The sequence below is a fragment of the Tinamus guttatus genome, unplaced genomic scaffold, assembly GCF_059628265.1.
Source record: "Tinamus guttatus ecotype Peru unplaced genomic scaffold, ASM5962826v1 Tinamus_guttatus_pri_ptg000394l, whole genome shotgun sequence".
NCBI lineage: Eukaryota > Metazoa > Chordata > Aves > Tinamiformes > Tinamidae > Tinamus > Tinamus guttatus.
In genome coordinates this window covers 611,499-638,222 of record NW_028288928.1, presented here as the reverse complement: position 1 = coordinate 638,222, position 26,724 = coordinate 611,499, and the positions used below count along the sequence as shown (strand labels likewise).

The following is a 26,724-nucleotide window of genomic DNA, read 5'->3' as shown; positions in this document are numbered from 1 at the left end:
CTGCCCAGCCACTGTTCACATAGAGTTGTTTGTTCTGTTCAGAAAGATAGCACAGGGGAAATTTAGATACTTTGCCATTATAAAAGGCTGGAATAGTCAACGACTGAAATAGCTAAATGCTGTGGAGAGCATTTCAAATAAGAGATTGAAATGCTGGATAATAGAAAGCACTTTGAAGGCTATGATGAAGTTTCATCTTTGAAGACAGCCAAAAGAAAGTAGACAAGCTTAATGCAAGAGGTTATCCAAGGTGATTTGCCATCTCTGTTCCTGAATATGAAAGCAGCAGGTTAATAAGTTCTTTTTTCTTCACCCTCCCTTCCGCACAGCAACATGATCACACTGAATTTTAACTTGTCAGTGGCCATGGTGACTTCCCCTCCCACTCAGCCTCCTCAACAGGACCTAGGAGTACAGTACTCCAAATGGGAAGAAGGTGCAGGTTCACTGCTTCAAAACAACCACCTGCAAGCCTTAGTCTGATTAGAGTACAACAAAAGGACCTCATTAAAGAAGAGTCATTTCCTTTAAAATACACATGCATGCACATACATACATCCCACTCACCCTTCAAGTCATCCATTATGAAATGGTCATATTGTAACAGTGGTCAAAAAAATATCATGGAACATCTGTGGACTGGAAAAAACTGTGTAGGAAGCCTTCAATCTTGAATAAGATATACTTGTAAATGTAGAATATTTGTTTTATCTACACAGCTTATGCACCATGTGCTGCACATCTTCCCTTTTCATTAGACATATTACGCTGTACTCTTGACTCTTGGAAATCATCAACAGGTTGTTCTTTGGGAGGAAAAAAAAAGTGGGGGGGGGATATATAAACTCAATTCCATGAGATTACAGGAAAAAAAAAAAGTAATAAACTAAAGCCAAACTTGCAATTCTATTCCCCACTTGTGTAACAGAAGTTACCAAAGTAAAATAGGTAAAAGAGAAAAACTGGTCAGAGAAGAAGGGGGGGAAAGATGAAATAACACCAAAATTCATTTAGTTTTATTTCTCCCATAGGTATTGTATCTTTTTAAAAACATTTGAAAGATTCTATCAACAATATAACAGCAAATGCTCAAGAAGCCAAGTGTATAAATATAGTAGTTAAAAACAACTACAACAACAACAATATGAATGAAAACAACTGCATTCTCTCTCCCCCTCCCTACTCATAAGCTACTTTAGTTCAAGTTTGTGAGAAGTTTTTCCTTGGGTACAGAACAAAACATACACATTGATATTCCTGCAGCTCTATAGGCACTTTTTTTTTTTTTTTTTTTTGAGATCCCAGTAACTGGGATAATTACATTCTGTACGAAGCAAAACAATTTATGAAAAAAATGACACATTCACTTATTAAAAATTAAATAAAACTTTCATAATCAGCTGCTTCAAATATGCATGAATAATGCACAGCTAGAAACCAGTCTCTGCAGATTGCTCCTGAAGTGGGTGTGAAGTTGAAGCCGAGTAAGAAAAAAAATAAATAAAAAATAAAAAAATAAATGCTGTGATAGAAGTGAGTTTTCTTGAAGCTTTTACAAGGGCATTTGGCCAAGGCTGGATAAAAGTGAATATTCCTCCAATACCCTGTAATAAGAGGAAGAGAACAGAATTTAAAGTAATCTTTTACAGCAAAACAAAAATCAAAGTCACACTGCTCCAGGATTAAGTCCACTGGAAAATAAACTCTCCCCTTTTCTTCCGACAGGTTTTAGCATTTAATTATGTAAAGCACTCATGAAAGGTTTTGTATCTTCTTGTAAATTTGATTCACAAAATCCTAATTATCTGTAGACATATTAATAACTCTTTGAACAATATATATGACTATATATATGAATGTAGAAAGCTGAAATATGCTTTCAAAACAGCAAAACAAAGCACAGAAGTAAACCCATCCACAACTGTCATACACTTCATGTGGAAATATACCACTGATTTTGTAAATATTGCCAAAAAAACAAAAACCAAACCAAAACAAAGAAAGAAATCCATTGAGTTGAAGCTCCTTCTCCTACCGCAGGTTTATGAAACCTAACAGTATTGCGTGCTGCACAAGAAGGCCCTTTCTTCCCCCATGGGAAGCTGTCTTGGTCTATTCATTGTCTGTTTGGTGACTTCAAGTTAATTTTTAATAACATTTTACTGCTTCCAAAACTGAAGTGACAGTTCATGAGAGGCCAACAATATTATTTGAATCCCATCTTCAGAATACAAACCTGCTGCAAAAATATTCACTAATAACAATTATTGGGACAGAAAGCTAGGAAGAAAGAGGTATAAGAAATTGAGTATCAATCTGCAGAAGAGCTGAAAGGAAGATTAGTTTTTAACCTTTCCCCCTTCCCCCATCTCCTCTTTATAGCATTCTAGCTTTTAAGAAATGAGTTCTGTCAAAGCCATCTCCTAAGGCGATAGTAGTGTGTGTCAGGACCTACATTTGCTTCAAAATTCCAGGAGCCACAAAGCAAAGGCTCTGCAAAAGTTTTAAAATGAGAATTGGGAATTGGAGTATGGAACCCATTTGAGAAACGGACGTTGGTGCAGTGAAGCTTATGAAAAGGTCATTTGAAAACAGGAGGCTTGATTTCTGTCTCTCAATCCTGGTGTTTGACCACCAGACCCTACCGTTATGAATAGACTCTTTTTTTTTTTCCCCCTCCCACGGGAAATGCAGCCTGCAACAAAGTCATTTTCTTTCACTTCTAACCACTGCAAGTTGCACAAAAGTCCTGCGCTGCCAGCTGCATTCCTCGGCTGCCCAGCTTTGGTCACAGACTGAAAAAGCAAATGTGACTGTATGAGGTTTTAGCATCCAGGCTACACCTGGAGCAGGTGCTTTCAACAGCATCAGCTCTTCCTCTGACAGGAACGCACATTTTGTGGTTGTTCTGAGAGAACTGTTGTAGTGACTTCCCCTTCAAAGACCCAGAAATGAACAGGGCTACGTGGCAATGGCCAGTTTCAGAATTAGTATATGTTCATAAGGCCATATAATGACATAGTTGGAAATATTTTTTCATAATACATAAGGATAAAACCACATACCCTGTCATAATGAAATATCAACTCTGAAGTTAAATTAACACTATTTTAGATATTAAAATGCAACTAAAATTTATTATTCTTACATTTGGGCAAACTGATCCTTTGTCCCAGATGTTTTTTCTTTTTTCAATCTCGGGTTCAAACTAACGACTGCCTTAGCACAGCACAAATAGATTTATAATGATGTATTCATACAAGGAATTATCACTATCCACTTATGAGGATTTTGTCTCAATTATTTGGTGCCTTTGCTGCCTTTTGAAAGTCCACCTGAAAAAATAGCGAAATCCTTCTGCAAAATTCCTGATCCAGTAATGAATATTTCTCCCATTTGAACTGAATATGAATAGGAGCATACATGAAAAAAAAGTGTATCTTGGTTTTGCTGAAAAAAGGCAATCCAAAAGCGCTGCAATTACCTTCAGATGCCTCAATCCTTTCTTGATCTAACACAAACTGAAGGAGCAAAAGGTTTCCTCCCTTCCTCCCCAGGCTCCCACTATTCTCTTTTAGGATGAGATTTTCAAAGGAAATAATGATCGAGCTCAAAGTCAAGTCAGGCAGAACACATCTGCATATGTCGTTTCACTGGCGTTTCAAAGGTAAGTCATTAAAGTCAGCTACAGCATGCCAGGACCACTCAATTTTGGTCCCTATATCAATGCTAGTACTTCTGTGGAGTGGGGTTTATTTATCTATTTATTTTTTAATTTTCCTTCATCATTCTGGCAGGAAAGACCAGCACTTTACTCTCAATAAAAAGTAAGAAAAAAAAAAAAAAGGAAAAAAAAGGTTTAAGAATAAAAAAGAAATCTTTTGATTCAGATTGTACCTAGACTAATCAGGTTAAAGCTAGATTAGCAAGACACATTCTTTGTTAAGAATAACATGGTGGACTGCAATCGAGAGGCTTCTTATATAAATACTCCACTTTCAGGGCTCTCATGTTAAATGAAAAGGTTTTTGTTTGTGCTGTGAAACTAGCATTTTCAGTGCAACTCTACACTTGCAAAAGCTTACTAACATCTCCATTAAAGTCTAATTATGTATGGAAGCCTGTGATATACATGTTGGCCTTCTCACTTCATAATTTTGAGGCATGATTTTTTGCTTTGTTGTACACTAGGAAAATTCATGACATGTTCTCTATCAAACTGCAAGCAAATAATATAAATCCAATGTTGACAGACTCCAGAGGCGCACTCCAATGCAGCATACTACAACAGCTAAACCACGTGCTAATCCTCTAACCATATTTATTTAAAAATGGTTTTATCTAGTATCCACTGAGTTGTTGTCCTATACGTGGGAAAGACGAGTGTAGCTTCCCGTCGCTCTGCGCCTGTGTATTGAGGCCGCAAGTTGTTTCCCCCTCTAAATATCTAGAATTATGCATCACCTGAAAGAGCAGCGTCAGCATGTGAAAGAGCACTCCTCATTCTTATGCCTGACACGCTGTAATGGAGACGTGAGACGGGAAGGAGTCATCTGTCATCTTGCCTTCTCGATTGCAGCTTGATTATAGCTCAGTTTCAACAAGGAAACTAGTATTTCATTAAAGAGGAGTCGGCGCATAAATTCTACCTATTTGCTGTATGACCTTTCCCCATTAATAGAATAAACAAAAGGGTCCTTGACAATACTTGAATTCCAGCATATATGTGTGTGTGTGTGTGTGTGTGTGTGTGTGTGTGTGTATATAAATAAAACAACAAAAGCACACAAACACACACAAAAAAACCTAAATCCCCCCAAAAACAACCAGGGGCTCTGCTAGATGCTTGCTATGCATTTGCACTCTTTTGCAAATCCCTCAGGACTACAATATGGCAAATCTCATGAGGGAGCAAATATAAGAGTGCTCAACTGCTAACAAAATTATTCTTTCATAAAAATAGAACTATTTTTATATTTAAATAGAACTAATAATTTGTGTCACTACAGTGAACAGAAATTGTCTCAGTTATAGGCTGCACTTAAGTATTAAACTCAATTGGTCAAACTTTGATATTGAAATGAAAGCTTTTTTTTTTTTTTTTTTTTTTTTTTTTGACTTCTCCTCCTCTATTTCCTTTATTTTATTTTATTTTTAAAAAAAAAACAAACTCCTAAATGGTTTACACTTATGTTAAAGACAATGGCAGCACAGGGGACATCAAAATTTTCTATGCAGCCTATAATCAGACTCACGTCTCCAGGGTGCAGTAGCTCTGAGAGAGAAGTGGAAATTTATTAAATTGTTTTCCCATTAAAAAAAGCAAATGACAACCACCCAGAGAGCACCCTGGCATTTATAACCAAAAATGCAGGCAAGATTACTTTCATTAAGATACTTCTTGAAATAACAGCATATAGATATTCCTAATAAAACGCATGATTTCTGGAGGGCAGAGCTTGCAAGACCTCCTTTCCTATCAATCGGGGGACAAAATGATGGGCAGCACAACTGCTCTTCTCCTTGTTCCCCAAATTACACAATAAATTCACCTCCCTCCCCCAGCACTGCATTCCACCTCTGCCCAGTCACTGCTTTTCACAAAGCCTAATTATCTTTAAGGCTTATACACTCCTTCAACTCCAGCAAAGATCGGCCCAAAGGCTGAAAATCCTTACAGGATTCATCTCTTTAGCAAGGCAAACTGTAAAACATACAGGAGGTGTATGGATAACAGAGCACCATATTCAGCTTCTACAAATCTGAAGTCATTGTGACTGAAGAGTTGAATCAGGAAACAAAAACCAAGCAGCAACAGATACTTCCTTTTCAGGGCTGCTGCACAGAAGATGCAGGCTCAAAGTTAACCTGCAATTTTTTGAGAACTCGTTTCATTCCTTTTCATCTTGGTGCATAGCCTGACCTGCTTCCCGTTAAGCCCTCTGCAATGTTACTGACCGTGCTGCAGACTGCATGACTTCTACGCCCCACCTGGAGGTCAAGTCTTCCTGTCTAAAAACCCAAGGAAGAACCTGGATATAATCAAAGACACTGAGGTTGCAGCCTCAAACCTATCTTTTGCAAGAGACTTTTCACCCTTGCTCTTGTTACAAATACTCATTTTTAATTCCTTTCGATGGTGACATTCTTTTATACTTTAGTCTGTCTTTGTTTTGTTTAGCCCTATTTTACAGGATAAAAACAGATAATCTAGCATTATCCAACAGCAGGCAAGTTCCTTGGGAACTATTAAGTAAACACCCAGAGCGGGAAATTTATCACTACTCCTACTCGGAGGGTTTTGTTGCAATTGTATCAATGCATCCTCACTTTATTAAAAAATGATATATTGGTTGTGCACATCATAGAGCTGTCTGTTCACTGAAGCAGTGTCTGGGTTCAGTACACGCATTTGGTGGTACAAACACCTGCCTCGTGGAAGACAACATATGGCATCTGACCAAAGGAAAAGCTCCACTCCCATGGATCCACAGATGACAGCCAAGTTTCCAGTCATGGCAGTGGATGCATGATAGTTTGAGATATTGGAGATCATGCTGTGTCATAGACTTCCTTTTTGGTTTCTCTGGAAATGGTTTACAGATTGGGATAAAGGACATAAATGAAATAAAAAGAATAATGTTGTCCTTGCTGGTCTTGTTTACCAGTTCCCATTCAGCAGATTTTTACCTTTTGCCCCTAACTAGGCAAAAGTTGGCTCTAACCTACCTAAAGTCTATGTTACTGCTGTCTACAGACACCTTTTCAGATTTGCCATAGAACACAACTCGTTCCTTTACTAGCATGGATGTCACTAGCTTGACTTCCAGTAACTCCTGGATTGCCTGGCTTGCAATATTGCAAGACTTTCTGGTAAAAGCCCTAATCAACTAGTTCACCCAGTGGCTACCATCCAACCCTATAGGACATTATCTGGCAGGTCAAGAGAGCTAGCCTGAAGTTTGTCGTGATTAAAAGAATCTTTATCCAGTTAAAGCACCTGGAAAACACCAGCCATAAGAAATACTTGCTTTTCTGACATGCCTTTTAGGTTCAGGACTTAGTAGAAGCTTAAACTCCAGTTCTCCTGTCATTCATCTCCAAGATACAAATCTACACTCCTGTGCACGTCTACCAACACTTGCATTAGAGGGGGCTACTTTTACATGTAATTATACAGACTTATACAGGTTCAGGACAGGGCTTTAAGTGGCCAGAATAATTAAACCAGTCCAATTGAAAATTCATTTTGGTTTCCAACACTCTGCATTGACTCATTCACTGCATTCTTAGACTCGCATACCTTTGCTTTTCAGTCTTTCTAAGGCTTTCATTTTGGCACTACTGTCCTCTCAGCAATGCAGTTTCACCCTAATGGAAATTTCCACAGTGGAAATACTACAAAATGTTTTTGAATCACTGAAGAGTGCAATTCTAAGTAACAAAAATCACATTTATGCCTCATTAAAACAGTGGAGAAAATCCAGTATCTAGGACTGAATATTTAACAGGCTAGAGTTAAGATACCTTTTCTTCAAAGAAACCTTTCAAGTAAAATATTCAAGTATTGAATATTTTAAATGGATGCAGTTAGGTTTTCCTTACTACAACTTTATATGGAGAAAAAAAAAAAAAAAAAAAAAAAAGGAACAGCTCTATTTTTCTTTTTTTTTTTTCCTCCCATCCAATTTCAGTATCATATTAGAATATCATAGCATTTCCAGGCATCTTTCATTAAAAAAATCAAAAAAAATCCTTAGGATTTGATGATTCTTGTTACAAACTTAAAAAAGGAACTCAGACAGTATGCATGGAAAGCAATATGCTTCTTCTGTAAGGGTAGCTGTTAATTCCCTCCCCCATACAAAGAGTTTACATTTAAGGCAGGATTTCTTTTTAAGAGCTATTGCAGGCAACCAACTAGGAATGTAAGTTTAGACAGACTAAACACACACATCTGCATAGCAGCATCCAGGGAAAACCTTCAGGTTCTAGACCCAGAAACTTACCCATCAGTTGTTACTGTAGTAGTCCTGACTCCTAGGATATTCAGGTTGCCAGATGCTACTAGCTTGCGTTTTGTTCTGTAGTCGGTCCAGAAAAGCATTATTTACCCTTAAAAACAATGAAATAGTAGCTGAGGAGTTCACAAGCTTCGGAGACTGAACCTTCTGCTAGTGGCTTACCTATTCTCAGTTAAGCATACACTTTTCTGTCTTTCAAGCTTGTGTTGAATAACTAAAAAATGGCATAAGACAGGGTGGATTTCATTTTCATTTCCTAAGGTTTATCCCTACTCTGTGATCAATCTTTTATGATTAAAAAGTATCCTGTGGCTGCTGTGAGAAATGCACCCAAACCCTCGGTAGAAAGTCTACGTGCATAGCACCCACATTCACAGTGAGTTTAGCTATTTAGACAATTCACCTTAAACAGTGTTTCCACCTGCAGCACACAAGGAGAGTTTCTAAAATACTGATTTCCTAAACTTAAGTTTATTACTAATAGAGAAAGAAGTTGTGCGGCTGTCAATATTCCCTGCCCTCCAGTTCAGAAAGCACCTCTAGCATTTTGTTGTACGGCTTTATCAATTTGGAATACATATAAATACACTTTCCTCTCTTTCTGTTTTAGATATTTTCAAACTGGCTGAAGGTTGCATCTTCTTTACTCTCGTTTACGCCTAGGACTGACATACGGTCTTAGAAATGACAGCCATGTTTTACATCATTTCTCATAAAAAGGATGCAAAATGAAAGATCTTAGATTTCTAAAGCTTATTTCTATCTAGGGAAACAGAGATGGACTCAGTCTAAAATATTTCAGCAATTTCTATGGCTAATTATTCAATACACTTGCTGAAAAAGAAATAAAAGGAAAATAGAAAAGAAAACAGTATGGAGAGCTATTGGCCCCATTATTAGTTCTGTTCTTAAATTCCTTGAGGATATAACAACCCCCCTTGCCAATAATGGGGCTTTTACGGTCAAGACAGAGGGGTTTCTTTTTACTTGCTGAAAATCAAGCAGAGAATATAGCTGTGTTTTAAAGGAAAAAAAATTAGTGATAGATCTGCAAGATTAAAACCACAAAATAGGGGTATGACATACTCTTCTGCATCCTACCTCCTCTGTTCATTTTGGTGTGCTCTTGTTCGGACTTCTTCCTCCTGCTTTTGTTTAATTTCCAATAATTCAGCCTGGGAATGATAAAAATGAGAAAATAAACTTTGCTAATTAACTTGTCTATGTTAAGAACACAATTTCACATGGTGTTAAAATCAACCAGAAAAATGTGGTATTTACAAAACTTCCCTCAACAGAATTTTACTTACATGACGACCCTCTATTAAAAGTTGAGCTCGGTTTTCTGTTCACGGTTGCACTAGATGAGATATATTTGTGTCTAAAAAGTGGGAAGTAAAAGAACTCAAAGAGCTGCATTGCTACATTTAAAGCAATGTCAGTCCACATGCAAGGTTTGTCCCTCTACTAGCCAAGTCCCTGTCTTGCAGACACTGTTCCTCCATGTCCTCAGCACTGTGAGGTCCAGGTTGCTGTGCACTATGACAGAAAAACATGTGAAGCCTTCACTTGAGATCTTCAGCTTCTTCCTGCTCCAACCCAGAGGTAGGGGGGTGAAGATTACCTAAGTCCCTTCACATGAACCAGCACAACCCAACATGACCTTGGTAGGTGCAAAGGAGATGTGCCCTTTGCCTCTGTGGAGCACTTCAGGGAGCACATCTACTAGGAATTTTCCTCTTTTGGCCACTTTCCCAAATTTCTGTTTGACAGGAAGCCTCTTCCAAAAGTACTATTCCAGTGTAGAACCCGTAACAAAATAATCACACTTATACTCCATGTGACCTTGCTGTACACGTGAATTTCTTTTCTCCTGTCAAGCTAAAAATGTTAGGATTGGAGACTACAAACCTTACATTATGTAATATTAAACTACATAAATAACTTCAAAGGGACTTCTCTTGAGAAGAGAGTTTGCCTCTGCATTTTTAGGCTGGACTGCTAAGGAAACACGGCTTATGACTGTGCTGTGCATGTGTGCTTACTTGTTTGTCTCTTACTCCCTGCAGCGCACCCAAGAACTGAAGATGCAGATTTTTCTGCAGAGAGAATTTGGCTTGTGGGGGGAGGGGAAAGGAATAAGAAAGGACCCATCCTTCACATTTTCCATAGCAACTGAGTAGCGGTAGAGATAGAAAGTAAAGTTAAATTATGCAGTTAGATAAAAGCTTCAATAACTGAATGAAACTATGGAAGTTAAAAAAAATCAATTTATCTGGAACATTAAATAAAAACTGTGCAATAAATGAATGCAAAAAGAGATCAATAACTGCAAATGTGTTGTGTGTCAATATTTGTCTAGCCCTAAAAGAAGAAACAGGATTAAGAAATAAAAAGCCAACCTTAATTTTCACTGTTTTAAATAACTATTCAACCTGAAAATTAAAACCCAGTATCCGACTTTCCAATATGCCGAGTCCTCTCCTGGAGTAATGTTCTGAAATATACTGCGTGTATATGATGCAGTGTTTAAAGCACAGTGAAAATTTTTAAATCAAGCAATACATACTAAAACTTGTTCTAAAAAAAAAATCAGCTGACAATACCTATACGTTTTATAGCAATGTTGTACTAGAAGGTGCACACAAGACAGGATTTACAATTACTTTAATACATGCTAGTTTGAAATAGAAATAAGCCAACATAAATCTGAGGGACAATCATTGGGTCTTTAAAATATGTATTATTTACAGTAGGTTTGTAAGTAGTACATTAATCTATGCAGTAGGCAACAGCGAATATGAAAGGAAGGAGCACTCTGGAATGGCACACGAAGAAAGAACAGCCTTAGAATGAGTCAAAACCTTCTCCTTAACCTATGTTAGCCAGCAGAGAGTTTAAGCTCTACACAAGTCTCTTAGCATGCTTGTGCTCTGTGAGTTAGGTTTAATTCGCGTTTGTATTTATTTTGTCTACAGCAGAACAGATGCACAGTACAGCAGTTGCAGACTGTGTGACCCCTATGACTAGCTCTCAAGGATTTTTCTTGTGTATAGTTCCAGGGAGTAGGTACACATCTGACAGCAAAACAGTTAAAATCACTCAGTTAAGCTTGTGTGTGTTTGTTTTCTTCTTCTTTCTTTTCTTCTCGCTTCTAGCATTCTAGTTACTAAAATACTATGAAAAGAACACAATTATTGTCAGTACTTAGTGAAAAGTATCTGTGAGGGGACCAAGTCATTTATCCAGCTCTATTAGAAACTCATTATATGGAATTTGTTGAGCTATCTAAAAATCTATTTCTATGGAAGCAGTTTAGCATTAACTTGGATATAAGTGACAGCACAGGCTTAACTAGATGCTTAGTATTTGCCTGTGTGTTTCTTCAGAGATTTGCATTTAACATTATCCTCCTCATACTTGCACAGTTAGAACCAAAGCCGAGATAGTGAGTTTAGCATGAGGCTAAAGCCTTGTGTAGATTAATTCCATGTGTTTACAGTAGCCAAAATCATGCTAGAGAGCCTGTATTGGCTAGGATGCATTTCTGACAATGTCTTGCATATGCAGAAGGTGGATTTCTCATTTGTAGTTACGGCATACCTGCTTTTAGACTACTCAGAATTCTTGGTTTATTTGGTTAGCAAGTAAACACTGAAGCAGACAGACTGAATAGCAGATCTGAATGCTTCTGCATGCTCATTTCAGAAGGCAGGGTGCACAGGCCTTGGTTCTCTAAAAAGAGACATTATTCAGAGTCTGAGATAATCATGAATATCTCAGATCACTTCTGCCTGAAAGAGAGGAAATTGGTTTCCTTAGAGTATGAAATTGGGCACCACGATCCAGAAAATACCCTGTACAATTGTTCAAATAAGGAGACAAGTAGAAACTTGTCATCTAGATGCAAATAACCATGAACTCAGAAGATAATTCGATCTATACCCAAATCTTACATCGTGGCTCATCTCTCACAATATTTGAAAGCAATGACCAAATCAATTTCCCTAAAGAGAAGTTCTGTGCTTAGGCTACAGTAATCAATGTATTTAATTGGTTTCACAGCATGCAAAAATGATACAATATGCAAACTGTTAATGTACAATTACCTTTCTCCGTTGTTCTTGCTTCATTTCCTTTAATCTTCTGTTTTCATCCTCTCGAAGAGCTTGCTTGTAAGTATGGCTTCCAGTCTGTTGTTCAACAGAGAATATAAAACATATGGATAGGGAGAGGAGACCTCACCAAAATCTCAAACCTCATCCCCAAATCATTATACAAGTAATTAACACAACAGAAATGGTTGATGGGTTCTGGTCATCTAAGAAAATTCAAGTCTTCACACTAATATAAGCTAGAAGTATTAAAAAAAAAAATCATTCATTTGGGCTAAATGTTCATTGGCACATTACAATAAACCACCCAGAGCACATCCTATTGCTTGTCCCATTGAGGAGCACATAAACTCCCTAAATAAACATCCTATTGGCACATGTGATAGTGAGATTGGATGTTTTGGGAAGAAGAAAAGGTCTGGAAATATTACCAGAATATTACCAGAAACAGAAGGGAAGTCTGATAAAAAGATAATCCAGGAGTATTTCCAGTGTTAGTATGGAAAAGCAGTATGTGGAGGAAGGGCAAGAAAAATCAAGATATCCTGCCTGATTTTGAGGGGCAACTAAGAGAAATGAAAATCTGAACTAGACATCACAAATAAGATACATGACTGCATAGAAGTTCCCTGCAATAACTAACCCAGGTCTTTCATAAATTGCAGCTACGTACGAAAACCTAGACTGGCATTAAGTCCTTTGGTCCTTGCACTGCAAAGTCTTTGAACAGGGACAGAGCCTATGCGCAGCACACTAAATAATAAACTGATGTTGCCTAATATGAAAAGTGTGTAGGTCTAGCTGCACACAGATTGAGTTTAACAAGGGATTTGATGCAGGACTACACAATGTTCTTCAGACTTGATATATGTGGTTCAGAATGACACCATTAAAACGACAGGCATATAATCTGCTAAAAGGGCTGAACAGAGAAAGCAATTATTAATAGCTCAATTTTGAGCTGGGAGGAGTTGTTACATGTGTCCAGGGAGACTCATTCCAGGTCCAATATTATTCATTACTCTCAGTAATGGCTTAGAGGATTGTGTGGTATGTATGTTAATCAAGTTTGAAGACAAAAAGACAGGATTAAAATTAATTATGAACTTGAGGAAATAAGTGGGCCAAAAAAGTCACCAATGACACGAAATTACTCAAAAGGAAACATTTTTTTCCCCACATGCTTTTAGGTAATACTTGACAGTGGTATTTGAACAAGGTGTGCTAAATGAGCATCAATATCAAAGAAAAAATGGTCATGGAGAAAAAACATTGCCTATCAGAACTTGTTTTAGAACATTCAAAATATAAATAAGGCACATTCAAAATATAAATAAGGCACTTAACATGACAGGCACTTCTTGGATAAATTGGTCCTGAATGTTTCGGTTACTCCAAACAAGGGGCAAGTCCAATATCACATCAAAATTAGAGTATGAGTTTCCCCCACAGGTTAAGTGATTTGATATTATGCCAATTCTGTCTGGGCCACAAATCATTGGTTATGTGCTTCACTCAAGGGTTAGGTGCCCTTTCACAGAGCACAGAGACTGTGAGTATGGCAACAAATTGTGCTTCATCCAAATTGCCTGGAAAGACATTTTGCTATCTGCATTGCTGCAATATAAGCAAGCGATAAATTGACTCACAAAGGTATTCAAATGCTGTCACACAATAGGCATGCAATATCAGCTGATATTAAATACAGAACACTACAAAAACTGTCTATTTTATCTGGTTGGATATTGTTTAAGCTAAAGATGAAATTTATTAAGGAAAAAAAAAAGGCAATGAGAAAGGCACAGCTGAAAAAGCAGGACACCTGCTAGATATGCAGACATAGCACTAAAATCCTGAAGTCAAAGTCATTTCTGGGGACATGCACTCACTTATCTCAACGTCCTAAGAAAGGGTGAGGAGCAGAGTCTGCCACAAACAACGAACCACCTCCCTGTTGTTCAGGGTGCTTCAGAGGGAAGTAGTAGTGATTTCAAGGCATTTTTTTCTCTCTTCTCATAGCATTGCATATGGCTGGTCTCCTCAGGACTTCAAAAAGACCCTCACACTTCAGTGGGCCAGTACTGCTTTGCAGAATTTGGTGACCTTAAGATGTACATCTGCCTATGCTACACTAAGATTTACCTTATTCAAAGAAACAATACGACTCAAGGAATCAAAGGGAAAAGGAACCTACTTTCAGCATCACCTCTTTTCATATAGCCGAGACACAGAAAGAGATACTACAGCAAGACAGAGCTTCATATATTATGATAATTTCTATAGATGGGACAAAGTCTGGCATATTTCCTTGGCTCCTAAGAAAATAGGCACGAGAATCTTTCCTCTCTCTCTCTGATGTCCAAGGCTCCACACAACAGAGGGCTGCCCAGGTTTCTGCTGATCCAGGAGTGTTGCCCAAAATAATTTATGTCCACATAGCTGTCTGCTGCAGGTTTCCCTCCACTCAGAAGTCCCCCAAATGAGAGATTTTCTATCTCAGGGTTAATATGCCTCATTGCAAATTTTGCCATCAGGAAAAAGATAGGTTTAGAATGAAGAAACTGTCCATATATTAAAAAGACAAAAAAAAAAAAAAAAAGCTTTTTGAAACAATTAGAATAATTAGAATTTAAGCAATATTTTACATCTGTTCTAACTACACTGATTCTAGGCTCATTCAAATAGGGACGAGTCCCAGCGCAGTCTGTGGAATCACTTTTATGACACACTGAAAAATAAGGTTCTCTGACTAGATTTCCAATACAGACAGCATCCACTGACACACGCCAGCTGAGATTTCACAAAAGCTTGCCACCAACTGATGGGTACAGACATGTTTAAGGTTCTGATCTGAACCAGGAATATAAATCTGCCTCTCAGTTATGAGGAAGAGATTGGTGAGTAATAAAGGCTGTCCCCTACTATGGAGGATAATCTGCCAGTGTATCACAGAACAACATAAGCAATCTCATTCATCCACAAGGATTCCTTGGTATACATTGAATTATGCCTGGGCAATCAAGCTCAATTAGAATACTCTAATGCTACACTACCAGCAGCACCTGGAAAATTGACAGAGAACATTTCACATTCCATGGTTTTACTTACCCATGCTGCAGGCTCTAGGCCACAATTCGCAATGTGACAGGAATCACTCTTTGGCAAACCCAAGGCCAATCTGTTCAATAATTCATTGGTTTTGCTACAAAGAAATACAATCCAAATGGAATTGTTAGTGCTTTCATAAAGAAACAAACAAACAAAAAAAAACAAACAACCACCACCACCCCTCTCCCCCAGCTTTTTATTCCATCCTTGGAATCTAGCCTACACATTTTATTGTGCAACTACCGAAAGACATCACAGGTGGAACAAAAGGTCATGGAGATAGAGAGAATGAAGGGGGGTAGCTGAAACAGAAGCTATATCATGGATAAGGTATTTGTTAGGAGGATTTTCAGGTAAGTAGTTGTCATTTCCATGTGAGGGGTCTGTAGTGGCTATGCTTCCTTTCCTTATTGCCAAGCTCCTAAAACACTCACATACCACTGGACTTCTGTAGAATACAATTACTTCACTGATTGGTTGGAAATATTTCTATCAGATCTATAAGTCTCAGATAAGTAATTTTAAAGATTATTTAAGGCATTTTCCTTCACATATGCCTACAATTGATTACTTTTTTTTTTCTCTCCAAAAAAAAAAAAGGGGGGGGGTTGAAATGTTTTAGCATTGGAAAAAATTATCTTTATTTGAAATGGAACTGCACAACATTATCATTTCTTATTAAGGCAAGGGTAACTTTTTTAATCATATCCCTTATTAATCAGATCTTATTAATCAGATTTTCAAAGTGGCATCAGTTCCTTCACAGTTCCCACAAAGTATAGTTAAATAAAGTCACAAGAGCAGCATTTAAACAAATGCTAGATGCAAGAGTTGTGGCGTTGTGATCGGAAATCTGAATTTCCTAACCTGCAGACCCAGGCAAATCTATTCAACTCTTTGCTCATTCAAAGGAATCAAGTTGAAGGAAAGAGGCAATTTTATTTCTGTACACAGCTTTGGATACAGTAGTTCACTGCCATTTTAAAGAAAGCATGAAAGTAGTGAACTGAAAGCAGAAGGAGCGCTTCAAAAGGAATTCAACAACACAAAAAGATTTACTTTGCTTACAGAACAACCAGTAAGCTCTGTGGGGAAAAGAGGTCAATACTAAAGGCATCTTAACCTTGGAGAAAAACCCTAGGCTGCCAAACAGTGATGATGACTAACTGCTGAAACAGACTATTAAGCACGGTTTTATCTTTCACTCTATGTCCTCAAAGGAGAGGAGTTCATTTTTGGAAAATGGCCTGTTGGTCAGTGGGTGTATTGAAGAGAAGGGGGGAGGAAGAGAATTACATTATTATTATTAATCACAAGTTCTTCTGTATTACTGTACAGAATACAAAAAAAAAAGCCACACACAACCTGCTTTAAAATATAGATCACTGATTATTCTCAGGTTGTGCAAGGTAAAGCTCGAGAGTCTTAATATTCCCAGATCATTCCTCCTTTTCTTTATTGCAGGGTGAATTAATATAGATCTCAGCCACACACAATACAGAAAGAACCAAATGAAATATAAGACTCCCTGCTATACAGGGTGCCAGGTTAAATGAACTAATGGTCTCTTCTTACCCAAGCTTTAAGAATACAAAATTACTCCATTAAAAAAAAAAAGAAAAAAAATGGATGAGTGGTGATATTAAACAGAGTAATTTCAGAAGATTTAGGTTTTACATTTAAGATTTTATACTTCTTTAGTTATGCCAAAAGGAACAATTTATTTCTCCATCAGAAAGACTAAATACTTCTGCAGAGAGCTTGCAATAAATTTGAGTAGTCTGTTTCTCTATGAAGAAATATTTTGCAGCCTCAGCAAGTTCTCACATACAAAACCGGGAGGAATGCAAAGAGAAATACCAAGTTCTGCATTTAGAGAAGACCAACCTCACGCAGGAAGGGATCTGCTGGAGAGCAGCTTTGCAGAAGGTCTGTGGCTCCCGATAGGCAAGTTGACTATGGGTGGTGTGCCCTGTGGCAAAGGTGGCCAGTGGCACCCTGAGCTGCCTTGGGAAGAGCATTGCCAGCTAGCTGAGAGAGCTGAACCCTCCCCTCTGCTCAGGGCTCGTGAGGACCCACCTGGAGGGCTGGGTCCTGTTCTGGGCTCCCCAGTGCGAGACACATGGATTTACTGGAGCAGGGCCAACAAAAGGCCCCAAAGATGATTAAGGGACTGGAGCATCTCTTATACAGGGAAGAGGCTAAAAGAGCTAGAATTGTTTAACCTGGAGAAAGGAAGGCTCTGCAGGGATCCTATCAACATCATTTATTTACTTGTAAATAAATAAATAGAGAATCATAGAATGCTTAAGGTTGGAAGGGACCTCAGGGTATAAAGAGAAGGGTCCAGATAATCCTTAGTTGTGCCCAGGTCAGGATGAGGGCACAAAGCAAAATGGAAGAATTTCCAGCTGAACATAGTAAAAAACAAACACACCTTTGCCGTGAGGGTGATTGAATATGGAAACAGACTGCCCCAAGAGGCTATGGAGGGTATATCCTTGGAGATGGTCAGATCGTGACTGGATACAATCCTGAACAACTTGTTCTAGCCTACCCTACTTCAGCAGAGGGATGAGGGGGATAATACAGAGAGGGCAGAGGGGCAAGACAAATGATCCCCAGAAGCCCCTCTAACTTTTATGCGATTCTGTCATTTGGCAATTTAGGGTACAGCTGGATATCCAAATTCCTCATGGATGACAAGAGCATGGCATGGAAAATGCAGAAATTCTCATTACTGGCATAAGAAGGAAGTGGAGAGTTGAGACACTGCCTTTCCCAGATCAACTCACTGATCTATGAAAAGCTAACTCAGCTTCAGTACTAGAAACCACAATTGCACGGGTGGAAACAAATCAAGCTTCTCAGCAAGAGTTTTGAACACATCTAGACATCCTACTACACTGCACCAAGTAATAAATTCATAGAGTTCCTTTGGCAAGAAAGGGTTCAGAATTCTGAAACTGACTGAAGATGGACACTGTCAAGTCAGTCATACATTTTAATACATTGTGCATCATCTCTGTGGAAACCTAGCAATATATCTTCAGTTGCCAGGCTATCAGTGTTGTCTGTGTGGGGCTTTTCATAATATTTATCCTAAAATCTTAATGCAAAGCATAACGTAAGCTATGTTGCTTGGAAAGAGGGAAGTCAGAGAAATGACAGTTCAATTAATATCTTAGAGAGGCAAATATCATCTCGAGAAAGAAATAAGCACATCAAAGCGTTTCATAGGTGTTCCACATGCAGACAGTTTGTGCAACATCTCACTTGCACAAAATTTCAAGGGCTAATCAGAGATGCCAGAAATGCCTTCCCCTAAAAGGACTGGCAGTGAGGAAAGAAGAGCAAGAGCTGAAGAAATAAAATTAATTTGCATACATCAGCAACCTGCTATCCTTCACAAACAGTTAGATAGAAGGAGATACAAAATTTAAACAAGTCAAGAGGATGGCATCCTCCTCTTGATGAATAAGGTACTAACCTGAGCTCTTGCCAGCATGGGGAAGCCTCAGGCCCTCCTCTGCCCTGGAAGCACCAGGCTTAAGATGACAGTTGAGTAGTATAAACTGGAATGTTCTTATGCTGGTATTTTGTGTTTCTCTAACCTTGCTTCCCATTACGCAGTTGGGAACAGCATCTTTTTACTTTGCTAACAACAATTCCTGGTGTGCTTAATAGTGCCAGGCAATAGTCTTAACACAGGAACTCAGCCATCTACCCATATTGTCAGAACAGTTGCTGGCATAGTTTTGACCTGTTCCAAAGAGCACTTTAATACATGCACAAATAACTCTCCGATGCTCTCCAAGAATTGATATTAGCCATGGATAACTCCCATTTTGGATACACCCACCCCATTTCAGGGAGTAGAAAGTTTGCCAGCAATGGAGGTGGACAGTTTCAGTCCTACTGACCTTAAAAGTAACCTAGTCCCTAACACCATTTAACTTATGAGTATAGATTCAGCAATTGTGGACCAAAGTACAAAAGTGAATCTGGGGGCTTAAGTTGCTATGAGCCTTCATGGAAAAAATACTGATACTGTTGCCAGGGTAATAGAATAACAAAAGTAAGGACATTCCCTGACTGTAGAATTCAGTTCACACCGCAGATTCTACAAAAGCCTCCCTGTGTTTCCTAGATATATGGTTCTTAGGTGTGCATTTGTTGTCTAAGCAGAGTACTTTCTTGCATTTCTTTTTCTTTTTTTTTTTTTTTTTTTTTTTAAAAAAACTTAAAAACATATACACTTGAAGTCCCTGGAGTATGTGTAAAAAAAAAAAGAAACATTAGCATGTTCCACCGAGAATAATGCAACTTCACTATTTACAATTGACACTCCCAAGCTACCTCTAGATCAGGGAATCTAGAAGCATTTCATATTTGGGGGAGCAAAATACATATGTTGTGTCGACCGACATTTCTATGGCCTAGATAGGGTCTAACAGGAACCCCAGCCCTAAAAACTGAGAAGCAGAAAGAGCAACTGCTGACTCCAGTGGGCAAATGTTGATGATCTGAAGATGCACAATGACCTTACTATAGACTTAAGGTCTAAAGTCTTGCACAGAAAAAGACCACGGACTGGTTGTATCACATGGGTCTTAACAGTCATCTAATTTCCTATCAGTACTTACGCCTACAAGATGAAGAGAAGACCCAGTCCTAAGGACATGAATACAGGATGTGCACCCAGTTCCCCGAATCTTCCTCCACCCAAGATTTGTGCTAGGAACCTTTTTTTGATAAGGTTTTTATTTCATCATGTCCTTACATTTCCACTGAAGATGTAAAGAAAAGATTTTTTTTCTTGCATACAAATAAAGTTCTTGATTTTTTTTTAAATCTGTTTTTGCAGGCTAATATTAAAAATGCATATAGTAGAAAAGGCTGCTTGTAGTCTTCATTACTGGTTCCCAGTGAAACTACTGGTAGTTAATTCCTTTAATTCATGTATATTGAAATGCCAAGGTAGAGAAAAACATACTGGCTTTAATGCCAGTACTTTAAAAAAGCATATTACTTTTGAATATATCATAAATATATATATTTATATATATATGTATATAAGTGTATTTCTCTTGGCAACTTTTAAAAGATAATGGCCACTCTTATTACTACTGAAAACAAGACAGCTTCTAAAGTCTTCTCCCAAGCTACAGAATCTCCAGCATTACAATATTACTAACAAAATGTCCACAAGCAAAGCATGCTGAGAGCCATCCAAACAAAGCAACACAAAATAACCAAGCCCAGTCTAGTTGAATCATCACAGCCATTTCTGACAGAGAGAACATGCAACTAGGAAGACATTGACTAAGCAGACACAAGCAGCATCCAGTAATGAATGACAGAACACATCAGCTTCCAAATTCAGTGCCAGTGAGCTACACTAATGTGATAATCCACCATTTTCTCCAAGTTCATCTGAATTAGCAAAATTCATGCATGCATAGCTTCATAGTTCTGCACAGAAGTCTCATGACGACTTTTAAAGACAGGAGCTTCTCTAAAAGAAGAAAATCTGAACAGAAATCTGTTCATATCAGACATCTTTTCACAGCACTAACAAGAATTTGTCCACTTCTCCCCACCTCAACATACTGAATTGGCCAAGCATAACCCCTACTTTTGGAAGGAGAAAGACGCATTGTTTACCACCACTGTAGGCTCCCAGCAAGAAAATCTGCCTTCATTTTGATAGTATCACAGAGGCTGCATTCTTACTACAGCCAGCCCCAAAAGGCAGCAGGCAAAAGATGTGAACCTTTCATTTCATTCCTTGCTCTCTCCTCATCCAGAGCTTTACCTTGTGCATCGCCACATGCAATCTAGGCAGTCTATTGCTGTGATTGACAAGACAGGTTGACCAGTACTAAGGCGCTTCATTCTCTGTTACGCCACCTACCACAGGGTATTCCAATTAAATGTTAAAATTGAATTTCAGAAGTCTACATACTGATAGATGAGTACTGATTTATGCAAATTTTATGCAGATTCTATGTTCAGAGATGGAGAAAAAGACTCCAGATGGAGCTGTATTTGGGATTTTCACATGTGAAAAATCATGTGCCAAAGTGAGAAGAAAGTTAGAGGACAACACCAAGGCTTATTAAAAAAGCACTTATGTTAAAATTAACCCATTAAGAACACAGAAAGCAGCCTCGGAGATCAAAAGGCTTTTTAATCGTGTATAGTCTATAAATACCTCCTCCCACACCTACTTCTTTGTTGCTGTGATAAACCTCTGTAAAAGAGGTTTAAAGAGTTACAAGGATCTGTCATGTTTCCCATGGCTGGGCCATGACAAGGGGCAAAGTAGTAAAACCACTGCTATCTCTTGGCAACAGGTAGCCCTCTGATCCTACACAGAGGCTGATTTTTTTTCCTCTACCTCAAGTCTAACAGGTGCCTGCAGGACAGGTTCACTTTTGCGCAAAAAGAAAAGCTGAAAGTGAGTCGTGCAAAATTGCCAGCAAAAACTAATACACATATTTTTTTTTTCTCCCTATGGGCCGATTCATCTTTCCCTGGAAGCTATTAGGTGAAAGGGTCTAATACTGAACTCATTAGATTCCTGCTTGATTTGATAAGTCCTTCCCAACAGCCTTTACTGGGAAGAAAGGCACTGCTTCCAGTATTGGAGTCACTCGCCTTCTACCTCAACTCCTTTTGGAAGGTACATACCAAGCTAAAACACAGTACTCAGGCTTCACTAGGATCCATGGGCAGGCATGCCAAAGACGACTGGGACAAATCTAAAATAATGATCAAAACATGCTATCTTCGGCTGGTAGCACATCCCTGTCTGCAAGTCCACAGAAAAATAAGTCACACTTGAGGACAGCAATGAAGTATGTAGCACTTCTTTTTAGGTAAAAGGCTTGCAGAAAGTATAAAAATAGGTTAAAAGAACACAGCAATTTTCTTAGCAGACTTATTTCCTTCACTTCCCACCCACATCTAGAACTAATTTTTCCTATCAACCCACTTGCTTTTTTTTGTTTTCCCGACTGGATGAAATAATACTGCTAGACTATTCTTTCCTCCCACCAACCCATCCAATATTCTAGGAAGTTATTTTAGACATCAAGTTTCATTTATTATCTGAAGCAATAAACATAAATCCAGTTTTAAGGAAAATGCAGTTTTGTATAAGTCTATTGCATAGATCTTCCATTTTGTGTGCTCCATCTGCATGTGCAATCTGCTTCTATATTTTCAGCCAGCTTGCATGTGCAGATTAATGTGTACAATTAGAAAGCAACCTCACAGGCGTTCAATAAACTGCTTTCATTATTACACTCAAGAGAGTCCCTCTGGATGTCTATAAAAGCCTAGTTTTCTGCCTGTTAGCTAAATAATTGACAACGCTTAAAATAATCAGGAGCAAATGAACAAAATGAAGACCATTGTGGTAAAAGGAAGCAAACAAAAGATTCTCAAGGCTACAAACCTTTGTGTGGTTCCTGCAACTCCTCTTTCACTCCCTTTGGCAACTGACATTGAAAGTCTAGTCAGGCTTACATTTGCACTTCTGTGGGGGAAATTTGCTACCAACCTGCTGTTTGAACCACACATCATAGAGAACTGAAAGCTGGCAAGGACACTAGAATTTATCCTGTAAACATACATAAATAAGAGTTCTGTTTTGATTCAGGTTTTATTTTCTTGCATTTTATGACTTCTGCTTTGGCAGACAAGAGTACATCTGCTTGGTTGGGTGAGACTCTTGCATTGTATTTGCAATATTCACTTACTGACTCTCCAATAAGTTCTGTGTTTCAAGCTCCAAATTCAGAGCAAAATATATTGAATGCACACATGGACCAGAGTGCAACACTGCCAGGAATGTAAAGTGCAACCTTCACGAAACCAAAGACAGGAATATGCAACAAAGAGTAATTAAGTGACAAAACAAGCATTATGTAATATCTCCTCCCTCACTAAAAGCTCCAACCCTATGTTTTAAACTACTTCTCCCATTATACAAACATGTGGGCCTATTGCATAGGCAGGTAGATGGCTGTTGAACCAGGTGGACTACATCCAACACTACAGCCTCTGGGAAGTCAAATCCAAATGAAATAAAAGCACCTTATAAGAGAGCTGTGCTAAAACCTTGTAATGAGATATCTGACAGTTTGGGCTGAGTTTCATGCAGCTGGTTCAGCAAGTCACAGCAAGGCAATTTATCAGGTGGTCATCCCTCGTTACAATCTGAATGATAATTTCTGTGTCTGAAAGAAAGGGGGACTTCCAGGGGGAGGTCTTGGGCAAGACAATCTCTTCATTCCTGCTCAGAAAGATGGATGCTCAGTCTTTTCCCAAGAAGAGTTAACAATTGAAAATTTAGGACCACAAAAGCATTCAGTATCTTTTAACTTACACTGAGAGAGAAAAAAAAAAAAAAAGTCTTTAGGGTAGGGTACTAACAAATGTAAAATGCAGCGAAGACACCATTACTCACAGAAAAAAAAAAAAAAAAAACCTGTTTCATATACAAACAGTTTCCTGTAGACAAGTGTGCATCTTCCTCATCTGATATCTGTACAGTCAGGACCACAGAAACCCCACCACAAACCCCCACCAACAAAACCCCAACTGCTTCTCCTCTGTTAGAAAAAGCTGTAGTGTTCTACAGTCTACAGTCTGCTTCTGCAGGCTGTTCAAGCTTTTTATACAGGCTGCCTTAAGACATACCATGTGGATTTTGCCCATCTTAATCACCTAAGTCCACCTAAGCTCGAGTCCACCTAAGCCAAGCAGAGCTGCTGATCCTGTTAGTTCTACATGTGAGTCAAGACCTCATTTCTACTGGATATCAGGAGTTCAAGCAACTCTCACAGCAGATACATTCCAGTTTAAGAGACAGTTGGGTATAAAAGCTTTCAAGAGTTGGCAAATACAGTTATTTCCTAAACAGCAGCCAAGACTGCAGTCATTTTTTCCTCCTGTCATTTTTTCGCTTAAGAGTACATCTTGAAAAAGGCATTTCTGTGAGAAGTTCCTAGTTTTTTTGACAGCGATAGGATTTTAGTCAGAACTAAGGAACTTCCATGCATTGCTGTGCTTTATTAGTACAGCACATTAATGACCCAAGACTCTTGGATGCTTTTTCCATATCAAATAGAAGAGGAACTTCTTTCAAGGGAAGATTCTGACTGGGCTCTCTCCTGTGAAGGAATATACACCTGAAAGAGATGATCAATTAAAAAATGTTCTCAGCTAATGAGACCACTGGTACACACTGATCTCTTAAACAAAATAGCAATGTTGCAGCTAGGAATACTTAGACAGACTAACAAGGCAGCTTGTTTTTTGAAACAGTCCTACAGGCCACAATTTTTTTTTAGAGGTTATTGCTCTGTATGCAGCACACAACCTTCCCTTACCCCACTCCTAGCAAGCAAGGAATGAGAGCAAAATACCCTAGCTGACAGAGATTAAAGGGGCACAACCTCATCTTCATTCTTTTTGCCTCTAGACATGGACTCTACAATGATGGAAGACACTCATTTTTACACAGTATGCATTCAGTACCATCTTAAACACCAAATGTTTGGTATTACATGGCTCTAATACCAAGTAGTACACTGTCAGAGTTACATTACAAGAGCTGAGACGTGACAGCAGATTTCTAGTACTGCTGGACGTTGTGTTCCACCTCAACAACATCCAAAGTTAAATTCATTGCTGACCAAGACCCCTTTCCTCAGTCCACTGAAAAATTTCTTCAGAGGAGAAGGCATTAGTGTTACACCATACAGTATGAGAGATTTTGGGTTGACCAGATTTGTACTCACTATACATAGGACTTTCTCTAGGTACAATATCCAGCTGACCCTTACGGTATGTTTAGTACACAGAGTACATCAAATAAGTCTTTGCACAGTTATATGTAATCTTCATGGTATCAGAGCTTGACAGTCCAAAACTTCATCTTAAACAAATCCACACAGAGTGACACCAAGGGCAAAATACTAATATCCACAAGAAAGACTTCTGTAATGTATTTAAGGAAAGACCTAAGGCCTAACAGGAAAGGAAAAAATAGAAAGGGGGGGGGGCAGAGGAGAAGGTGGGGAATGCAAGAAGAGAAAGGCTCTAATGTCTATACATAAAAAAGGCAGAAAGTGAGAGTTTTGGAACTATGAGCATGGGACATAGTTGGCTGTTTTAAAAGTCAGAGAAGGACAGAGTAATCAATCATGCAGGGAAGTCAGGTGAGCTACTTCAGTATTTAGAGATAGAAAAGGTAAAGGTGACTAAACAGCAGTGTGTGTTAATTATGTGATACAGTTGGTTTGAATCAGTTGAAAAATAAATACTTTAGGGTAGAGTGAACAGGCAAGTCAGGAACTTCACTGCCAATGGAATCAATTAGCTCAGGAGTTAATCCATATCTAAATCTGTTAATAAAGAAGTATTATTAGGAAATAGGTCTTCATTGTAGGCTAAATTCTCACAGCTGTGCTAAATATAGAAAGCCCTCATTTTCATGAAAGTTAGATTTCTTTGCCAACCACTAAAATAATTAGGGGGAGATGTAATTTAGATCCTATTTTGATAATTATTGCATTGAATTATCACATATTCATTCATTTAGATAACGAAAGCACAGAGTCAGTCTGTAACCCACCATTTTCAAAGTGCATCCTTTGAGATTTTAAGAAAAACAGTCTGGCCAAAATTGCTGCCAGAATGAACTACGAAGGAGGATTGCACTACTTAAAGACAAAAAGTAAAAAAAGGCACCCCTTCTTCCCACACTACCATAAGTAATAATTAAAAAGGAGAAGGGGAAGAACAGTAGTATGCATCACACTCATTGGGAAGAATTTCCCATTTTGAACTTTATTTGATAAAGTTTTCATGATTTACACAGTAGTTAGCAAGGAATAGAAGGCACATATTGATCAGACAGCAGTTTCTCCAACATCGAGAAGTGAAACAAAAAATGCTAAAAGTCTGGAGAGTGTAGCTCAGGTAAAGCAGCAAAAGGTTCTTCAGTCTTACAAGTGCATTGAGATAAGGAAGAGGAAGAAGGTGGGAGGAAAAGGGGAGGGGGGTAAAAAACAACAAAAAAAAAAAATCCATCGCCATCAAGTAGCCTCCTGAAGTGAGGAGTTAGTCATCAGAGAAAGCGAGTATGCTGAAAAAGAAGGGAAAAAAAGGCATCCTCTTTCTCCTTGCCCCTCAATAGACTTACAGAAGTAATGAAGCAGCTTCTCTTTAGAAAGAGAAGGAAAAAAGTCCAGTAACAGAAATTCTGGTCTCTTCCAGTGTGCACTTCAAAGTTATTTTATTTATTTTTAAATGGTACTGGTGAGGAAGAAAGCAGCACTTTCTCTGAAAACCAGATATTATTAAAGAAAAAATTACTGTGTGGACAGTTACTCTGTCCTACGTATTTTAGTAGAGGCTGCTGAAGTAAATTGCCCAGTCTCTGCCCATGGCCAATAGAG

General features: G+C 38.4%; 1 protein-coding gene across 1 annotated transcript in view; it reads right to left on the bottom strand.

The window, feature by feature from the left end:
* Nucleotides 1–1,531: 1,531 nt before the first annotated feature.
* Nucleotides 1,532–26,724, bottom strand: part of EPSTI1 (epithelial stromal interaction 1) — a 47,044-nt gene continuing 21,851 nt past the window's right edge. The window contains exons 7-12 of the mRNA XM_088530936.1: nt 15,248–15,341; nt 12,134–12,217; nt 9,126–9,199; nt 8,010–8,115; nt 5,992–6,008; nt 1,532–1,604 (exon numbers count right to left, since the gene is read on the bottom strand). Of these exons, the coding sequence (XP_088387062.1) occupies nt 8,013–8,115; nt 9,126–9,199; nt 12,134–12,217; nt 15,248–15,341 (355 nt within the window). The 3' untranslated portion in view covers nt 1,532–1,604; nt 5,992–6,008; nt 8,010–8,012. The remainder of the gene's footprint in view (nt 1,605–5,991; nt 6,009–8,009; nt 8,116–9,125; nt 9,200–12,133; nt 12,218–15,247; nt 15,342–26,724) is intronic.